The 9,177-nt window shown below is 44.6% G+C and overlaps 1 protein-coding gene across 1 annotated transcript in view; it reads right to left on the bottom strand.

Annotated features, from left to right (window-relative positions):
* Window positions 1–1,091: 1,091 nt before the first annotated feature.
* Window positions 1,092–9,177, bottom strand: part of LOC119430980 (uncharacterized) — a 21,891-nt gene continuing 13,805 nt past the window's right edge. Inside the window, exons 8-9 of the mRNA XM_037698444.2 lie at window positions 5,050–5,137; window positions 1,092–3,551 (exon numbers count right to left, since the gene is read on the bottom strand). Of these exons, the coding sequence (XP_037554372.1) occupies window positions 3,135–3,551; window positions 5,050–5,137 (505 nt within the window). The 3' untranslated portion in view covers window positions 1,092–3,134. The remainder of the gene's footprint in view (window positions 3,552–5,049; window positions 5,138–9,177) is intronic.

Below are 9,177 nucleotides of genomic sequence, written 5' to 3'. Positions count from 1 at the left end.
CAGTAGTGCGTGCGAGTTCAGAGCCAGAGACATCGCTGCCTGCATTTTTTTCTAAAGGTACCTAAACTACTTCCGACATTTTGAACACTTTTTAAATAAACACGTGTACTGTGTACAGAATGCTGCGACGATCATCTTTGGTGAACATGGGAACGCGAAGTGCTGCGAGGAAAACACAAATTCAAAAAACAATCCTGTGTTCCCCTGTGGGTTTCTCCAGTCCCTACTTCGGGGAAGTCATGACGCCAGCAGGGTCATGCACTAGCGTGATGAAAGCCGGCTGTGTGTTCCAAGGGAAGAGGGGCTCGACCACTGTATGTCGCTGTTCCTTCCATGAAGCTTCCATTCAACCAGCATCACCGATCAGAGGTGGACAATGAAGGATCTTGTTCTGGCTGATGCGGACTGTAGCTTTTGCTGCGCTGTCAGTAGTTGTACGCAGTGACGAAGGGCATATGAAGGCGATCGTGAAACTGCAGCGAGCACGTAATCCCTCATCCAAGCGCCTGTGAATTTGCTAATAAAGCATTTTGAAAAATGCTGGCGGCTGCATGTTTGTTGTAGCTCAGAGTAGTTTAGGGGGCCCTCTAAGAGCTGTGAAACTGTAGCGACTGCGCTTTGAGAGCCGGTGGAACAGCGTTTACTTGGAGCACTCTGTGCTTGTATGCCGTGCTGCAGTACATAATGGCGTGCGTCTCTGCGTCTCAGCACTTGTCATCGAAAAGTACTGTGCCAGTGAAGGTGATGAGCTGAGCACATAGCGCGAAGAGCCAACCTATGACAAAAAAGCTAGGTTTGTTGAATCTTTGCGCTGAATTAATTTAAGCAGCAACTAGCCCAACAACATGTTCTCCTGCACAGCAAGCACTTCCTGCACAAGCTCCTCTGGTGCTTGGAAAAATTGGCACCATATAAGCAGCTGCTGAGGGAAAAAAAAAAAAATGCTCTTCGCATATCAAAATAAGACCAGCATTGCAGAAATTCAAAGAGGGTCTCTTCAAGGTGAATGCGACAGGTCACCATGGAGCAGCTCTCATATAAGGGTGGGTACAAGTGTCTGATTACTTAAAAGAAATGACACTGCAACATCGTACTTTGAATGCAATTTCATAAGAATCATTTTTTTTTTCACAGTTTGAAATTGAACGAGTGCAGCAAAAGCAACAGCAGCCATCCATGGAAGTTTGTACACAGAACCACGCAGATTATCACGTTTTCTTATTTCATTGGTTTGAATTGGACAGAGAAAATGTCTGTTGTGTAACAACCCGCTACACATGTCGAAGTGTCATAATGGCTGATGCACTGTATCTAGCATATCTAAAAAAAAAAAAAAAAAAAAGTTATGATACAGTATATCGCTCCTTCAATGAACTTTATATTTATGTGTGATGCTTCTTCGTTGAACACAGCACGTCTGAGAAATAGCAGCAATTATTTACAAGCATACAGTGCATAAAAGATGACATAACAGGACTGCAAAAAAAAAAAAAAAAAAGAATAGTAATGCAAACATACTGGCAACTGTACCTTGAGATATGTACATGTACCATTCTTTGCACATGGATTTGGGGCAACAAACGAGAAATTAACCAGTGTTAAAAACTGTGCATGTGTATGAGATGGTAACACGCAGTACGAAAGCTGCACTAACATTGCCTCTTATGAAACAGCGTATGCCTTGCACGTGATCTACTTCAACAAAGGTATGCCAGTCAAAATATGAGTGACAGGCGAGTCAACTTACAGTACAAGAGTCAATATATCTTACCATCATATGAAACATAACAGTTTGTCGGCGGCGGCTTGATTCGCATGAGACTGCCGCCCATGAATGCGTCATCATAAACACCAAAGTTCCTCTGCACAACATCTAAAGAACACTAGGAGACAAGCGAAATGATGGCCAGCGGGAGTAAAAAATAAAAGTATGAACTGAAGGCCAAGACACTAACCTTCGACCAACATTTTAAAGTCACAACACAATGCATTTAACATGAAATATGTGCTCAAACACTGCATAATTTTCTGAAAAGAAGTATAGTTGTCACAAATGTACAAAGCTTTCACATTTACAAGCTGTGCAGTGTGGCAATTTATGCAATTATCAGCACGGGTCCTCAGAAGGGCTTGCTAGCGAGACGCACTATGCAGAAGATAATTAACAACTTGCTGTTAACCCACCCATTTGACAAGGATGCTCTCGGACCTTTTGCAGACATGATGTGGGTAGAAAACATGTGCCATTGAACTGCTTTGCTTGTGAAAAATGCTACCGCTGGAAGCCTTGGCTTGAAATGTGCTTCTGTGCCTAAACAGATATTCCACTGGCAATCCAAGGCAATGTGCAAAGCATTAAAAAAAAAAAAAAGAAAGAAAGAAGGGGCATTGCCTTGCTCACGCCGCCGCTGCAACAAACGTTTAGCTGTGTTTTCACGCTTTTGACTTTCACCGCTTAGACTTCCATAGCACTGTTACCTAACCAATAGAATGTAATGACACTAATTTTCTCCACTCAGCTGGGCAGCTGTTGAACAATATTCCGACAGTGCCTAAAGATAAAACGAAACAGAGACAACAGAACGGTCTATGTTCCTCCCTCTCTTGCGCTGTTTGAATGCTCTCAGAAGGACTAACCGACTCGCTGAGATCAAGGTAACGTTAGACAAGTATGCAAGCAAGTACTCTTGGCCTGCACTTCAGCATGGGTACTGCCAACCAGAATATGTGTTCTGTTTTTCATAAAGCCACTTGCAAATACGGATCTCGCTAGGACAATTTTTAGAAAGCTTCTCCTTCTGCAACAACATGGGCAAAAAACATTTCTGAAGTTACAGAATGCAGAATCCTTTGCTCTGCCTTCACGAGGCCTTCTCCAAGCATACCTGTATTGTTTATCAAAAGTAAGCTTGTGCAAAAAAAAAAAAAAAAAAAATTGTTACAGCATCTACCAACCACAACAAGAGCAACCAAATTTGAAATAAGACTGAAATCATGAGTCACTGTAGCCAAGGGTCATATTTGCAGAGATTAAAAAAAAAAAAAAAAAAAAAGGAAAGTGCTTTCTTTCCATCCTGTAAAGCGCTTGTGCTGAACGCACGTGACAGGAGTGCTTGCGCTGCGCGGACTCTCCACTAAGCGGAACTGAAGTGAGTCAACAGTTGTGATGCAAAAAGAGACTTAAAGAAGCAAGGAGAGGGAGATAAAAAAAAGGGACAACAAACTAAGAATGACAGAGTTTGTACGTCTACGCATCTGTCACTTCTGTAGCTTTGGCACCAGTTAGGAGTGGCTTCAACGTCACTGGCAGTCGCAGAATCAGCAGCACGGCGCCGCTTTGATGGAGTCTCTTCTACGTCATCATTTTCGGACTTCTCTGTGCCCTCAATGGGCCCACCGTCTGGAGATATTGCCCGCTTCTGTCCCCTGTTGCCATTGGCGACTTGGTCGCCACTGTCTTTGTCTTGATGGAACTGTACAATGATGCAAGTCATGTTGTCACAGCCTGTGCCGTCGCCTGTTGTGTCTGGGGCGAGGCAAGCATCAAAGAGCTGGAAAGAACGAGAGAAGGAAAAAAAAAAAAGGTGGGGGAACGGAGAAAGGCACATAAAGATATTACCGAAGGTTCCACAATATGTACAAAACATTCAAATGACATAACTTCTCGTGTCCTTTGCCATAGCTAGATTTACAGCTGGGAACAAAACACATCGTTTCCTGTCCTGTTGCTCAGTGTGTTTACGCACAAGTGTCAAGATACCTTGTTCCGTCAGGCATGAATAAACATACCACAGACATGGTAAGCAAAACGTGGAACACGAAAATTCCGAACCTTCACGCCCTCACAGACGTGAAAAACAAGTACAGTGGAACCTCGATTATACGTCCCCCGGCCGTGCGACGACCGGCATTTTACAACGAATTGGTTTGGTCCCAGTAAAACCCCCATAGAAGTAATGTATTAATAATCTCGATTAAACGACGCAATTTTACGCCGACCCGCCTCGTACAATGCCTCTGCAGGCTGGCATGTAAGCACACTGCAGCCAGCTGATAACGGGTATGCAATACCGTATATATACCCGAATGTAACGCGAGGGAAGACTTTCCAGTCACGTGAAATAACGAAAATAAGACTGCTAATGTAACGCCAGATGGACGGAAAACGAAATGGTACCTTTATTCAAGGAATCGCAATTTGAAAACGTTCTCTTCACTTATCATTGTCGTCTGAAGAGGAGATGGAACTTTTCTTGGGCGATCACTTTCGCAAAATTTCGCGTAGCTCGGCACTGAAAGCATCCCCGCCAAGTGTTTTTGGCGCTGTCCTGTCCTAAGCTCGCACTCAGCGCCAAGAGAGCTGTCGGCAGTATACTTCGAGGGGTTCGGTGCCGGGACAAGCGAAACTTGTGCGGCGAAACTATCTCTACAAATGATCGCCCGAGAATCATCATCTTCCAAGCCGCCGAGTAGCATGCACCTCCACCTCCCTATCTTGCCCCCGGAGCCTTGCGCGCAATGGAAGCAGTGCGCTTCCTTCCCACTTTCCTGCCTTGCGTGCGAGAGATTGAGCCACGATTGCTAGCTCACCCTTGTACACTTTCACTCGCCCATACAGCATACGGCTGACGATTTTATCGCCCTTGGACTTTACACGGAACCTCACGGTGACAACAGAAATGTGCTTGGAGTGTCCATATAATTGCTATCGCAACAAAATCATTGTTTTGGTTATAGTGTAGTACCACTTATAGTGCAGATATTCGAGACTCCGGCGTCATAATTTATAAGCGGTCTACACTGTACTGCAATATATGCCCAATCGGGTGCACAGTTGTAAACATGGAAGTAAGATGATGGGTAGCGGCCCGCGGAACCGCTACCCGGCCACACATGCAAATGAAATTTGAATAAAACGACAAAAGAGTCTTCAACGTGTGCAACTTAGCACCACAGCTGTCTTCTGTTCCATTGTGATGGCCTTTCGATGGGGGAAGAAAAAAAAAAATTGCCGGAGCTGCTTTCAATGGCACCGATCCATCAACTTACCATTTCACAGATTTTAGACAGTGGTCGGGTACCCTTGTCCAGTTCACGCTTCACAAAATCTACCACCTCTTGACTTGTCATGTTGTTCCTGCAGAAATAATTTTTCTCTTTTGAAACGAGGTATCAAGATGAAAGAATGAAAAGGACCTGTGCTACCACAGAAAGATCACTTGCATAGTTCACACAAGATCTAGGGACAGCAAATTTCAAGCCGTATTTCCAATTATGCTTCGTTGACGACCTATAATAAAGCTAATCTCTATGTTTCGTACTAAGCAGGCACAATTGCGGAAGATGCGCAAGCAGTACTGCAGTCACAGAAGGCTCGCTCTGTGCATTTTGCAGTGCAGTTGTATTTTAATCTGCGACGCTTTCAGCAGAATAATTACACTTTATATATTAAAACTACAGCTTGTGGATGTAAGGTTACATTGAATTACATATACAGTCTAATCTTGTTACAATGGATCCGTGTATAACAGACTTCCGGATATAACGGACCATATTTCAACCTTAGTTTGGTCTACCTATTTTAGTAATACAACGAAGTTCGCTTTTAACGGACCACACTACAACGGACTATCGGCCATTGCGGACGAAATTAGCGGCAATTTTTTAAAAAATCAGCCGTATAAAGTGTACTTTTGCTGTGTTGAGACTTGCGAGGGTCAGCCAACAATCGTGGCTCATCTCGCAGGCGCGTGAAGGAGGAAGGCGGGGCGGAAGCTCGCCGGAAGCTGGCTGCGCGAGGCACGGAGGGAGGGAGGCGAGGGAGAGGCCATTCACCTCCGGTGGCTGAGGACAAAGTACAGTAAAACCTCGATAATTCGAACTCGGTTAATTCGAAATTTCGGTTAATTCGAAGAATTTGAGCGGTCCCGTCATTCTCAATGCAAATTCAACCGGAAAATTTGAATGGCCCGCGTGGCTCTATTCGGATAATTCGAAGTTTCCGGCTGGTAGCAATGTGCGGCGGTTAGGTTAGGGCGCTCCGTACAGTCGCCAACTGATTTTCCGAGCTCGTGGGGACTGAAAAATAGTCCGAAAACTCGTTAGGCAAAGAAAATTATTAGTGCGGCTTAAAAAAAAAAGAAAAACTAATAATGCCCTGCCTCATACTACGCTTGGAGGGGATCGACTACCTTGCGCAGCAGTGACGTTGTCTCCGTGTACAGTCGACACGAACGTCACCGCGTTGGCGATCTCCGCCAATGGAGTTCCCCATGGAGATCCAAGAAACAAGCTTCGTACCGCTTAGCTCTAACGAAGGCACAAGAGGTAGCGCCGATCACTGAGACATGGGTCTCCGAGACACCTGCTCAATGTACACGCCACGTTCCCGAAACTTTAGTGTAACCGAAACTTTAGTGATAAAAAAAAAAAAAAAACTCGCCGAGTTAACAAGCGTGGAGTCAGCGGGCCGCAGCAGCGAGCGAAGGTTCGTGCGGTCTATCGTTTCTGCGGCGAAAGCACAGCGCATAGGTCAGGGCCGTCTGGAGATCGCTTTCAAGATACGGTGCGTGCGAGAACCCGCTCCGGCGCTAAGTACGCAGTTCGCGCGAGGGAGGAAGTCGCGTTTACGCTCCGCCGTGCGTTCGCTCTCAATGAAAGCGCGCGTCCCCCGCGCGCTGTCACTCGCACATATGGCGGGCGCGCGGCAATAAAAAACATCCTACAATAAATGGTGTAAAGGATATTGCAGAGCGCATATACTAGAAAGGAAAAAGACAAAGTGCAGTACTCTGGAGCGTTTTATCAGCCAAGGAAGAGCGGCCATGGCCTCCGAGACAGGAGGATGGCGCGAGCTCTCTATTGATAGCGCACGCCTTCCAATCTTGGAGGCTATACAGCGAGCCACTGGAATCCAAGCCAGTGCAAAATCCAACATGGCGGCCTCCAAGATTGGGTAGTGTGGCTCGGAAAGAGTGATTTTTAGTCCGGGAAATCGACCTTTGGGGTCTCAATTCGTCCGAAAAATTGGGTGCGAAAATGCATGAACTCAATGGGAACCCTGACGGTGCATTTTTGAAGTCCGGTATATCCATCAAGTCCAAATTTTTGAAAATTTTTGAAGTCAAACACCCCCACGCCCGCTTTCGCGGCAGTTATCGATTCCGTGAACATCGTTCGCAACTTTGTTGAGTGCAGTGCGGGTGATATTTGTATGCTACGTGCTGTGAGCCAGCTGGAGAGCATGGCACTAGGGGCGGCGAACTACCGCGCCAAGTAATCCCGCATCAGTGATTACTTCCGAATAATCTTTCTCGGACATGGAAAATAAAGCTGGTTTCTTTTTGCGGCAAGTTCTTGCTTGTTTTCTTTTTTTTATGCATTTCGGTTAATTCGAAAATCCGCTTAATTCGAAGAATTTTCGTGGTCCGGCGACCTTCGAATTATCGAGGTTTTACTGTACGCTCAGTAGCCGGTAGCTTCGTATGGGCTGTGCTTTCGAACTTTAGTTCACTTGCTGCTGCTGCCACGCTTCCTGACTGCAGCGTTTTGACAGCGACTTTCCACGGCCATTAAGCGAGATGTGCTCATGTTTACTTGTGCGCACATGACACCGTGCTTGTTAATTTATTTCGTAAGCGAATATTTACAACTTTATACGGCCGATAAAACTACTATCCTTACTTCGTATAGCTGTATACTAATCTGCTATCGTAATCGATGCTGCCCCTCTCGGGCAAAATTGGGAGATTTACAACCCCCCCCCCCCCCCTCAAAATTTTTTTTTACTTTGGGGGTTTATCACTCACTTTTTGCAATAAAGTTTCGGAACTGAGGCGTTTTGGATACTACGGACTTCGGATAAAACGGCCATTTTTTGCTGGATTATGAGGGTCCATTGTAACGAGAGTAGACTGTATATGAGCACCTCTGTGCTTCCAGTATGTGACATATTGTATTTTGGTTGTGAGCACAAGTAGAGCACTGTGATTGCCGGTGGCAAAAACATGTCGGTCCGTTCATTTGATGGTAATACAGTTATGCACTTAGATTTAGGTGGACATTATTGAACCCCAGTTGGTCGACATAAATCAGGAGCCCTCTACTACAGTGTCTCTCATAGTGCCATAAATGAGACAAATTCAAAACATTATCTTGCTGTGTTGCGAGAATAACATATAATGAGCTTTGGCTGTACATACCTCCACGTTAAGTCTTTAAGGGTAGATGCTCCTCAGAAACATTTCTTTTTAAATAATGATGCTGGGCGAATGAAAATTCTACCACTTATAGAGCTTGATCTCTTCATTCGAAATCTACTTTTAGGATATCTCGATGCTTTCATGTCCTAAGTGCCATGCATAAGTGAGAAGCAGTGCATGTTTGTGCAGCTGCTGGACTTAGCAGTTAGCATGATAGAGCAGTGCAAAATTATTTTTCTTATCCCTAACACTCCACTGAGTGCCAATAAGCAAGATAATGTGATTCCCTTTACAGGCAACATTTTAAGAGAATTTCGTATCTGGTGCTTCATATTCAGTGGCTGGTGCCTGAGTACATTAAAAATTTTCATCCTTAAAAAAATAAAGTGATTGCATTAAATCCTAGATAAGTGCATTTTACATATCCTAAAAATTACCACAATAAGTACATAAAATGTTGTACACAAACGCCTTGTTTTGTTCAAAATCTGAAGTTGAGAAAAATGCGATTGAAAGTTAACCTTGCACGAGCCCAATGACGTGCGACACCGTGGTTTGACGCATCGCACGCTTGAAAATGTTTCATATCTGTGCCTTTTCTTGCCACCTCGAGTGCTTTAACCCAGTTTATTATACTTTTCCCGATCATTTCTGGCTCTGATTTCTTCATATGTGAAAAAGGAGAGATCAGTGTTGCTGAAACAACTAAAAACACGAAACCTATTTCTTTAATGAAAATCAACGTTTTTTGACCCGCCTCTCCCCTTAAACTCTGTGCTTACCACTGCGACAGCAAGAACAAGGATCAGTTTTACTACACCGATGTGTCTTCAGTTCTAGCAGTTGCTACAGTGATTTCGCAGCTTAATAACAAAAGGAAGAGTTAACACTTTATCACAAGTTCTCGTCTTTCACAGGTTTTTTGCCGGTGGCTCAACTGTAGTGCAGAAGAGATTTTACGAGCCTACACCTTCGT

This window comes from Dermacentor silvarum, chromosome 10 (assembly GCF_013339745.2).
Source record: "Dermacentor silvarum isolate Dsil-2018 chromosome 10, BIME_Dsil_1.4, whole genome shotgun sequence".
NCBI classification, from domain to species: Eukaryota; Metazoa; Arthropoda; class Arachnida; order Ixodida; family Ixodidae; genus Dermacentor; species Dermacentor silvarum.
Note: the sequence above shows the minus strand (reverse complement) of the source record. Positions and strands in the feature narration are given on the sequence as shown.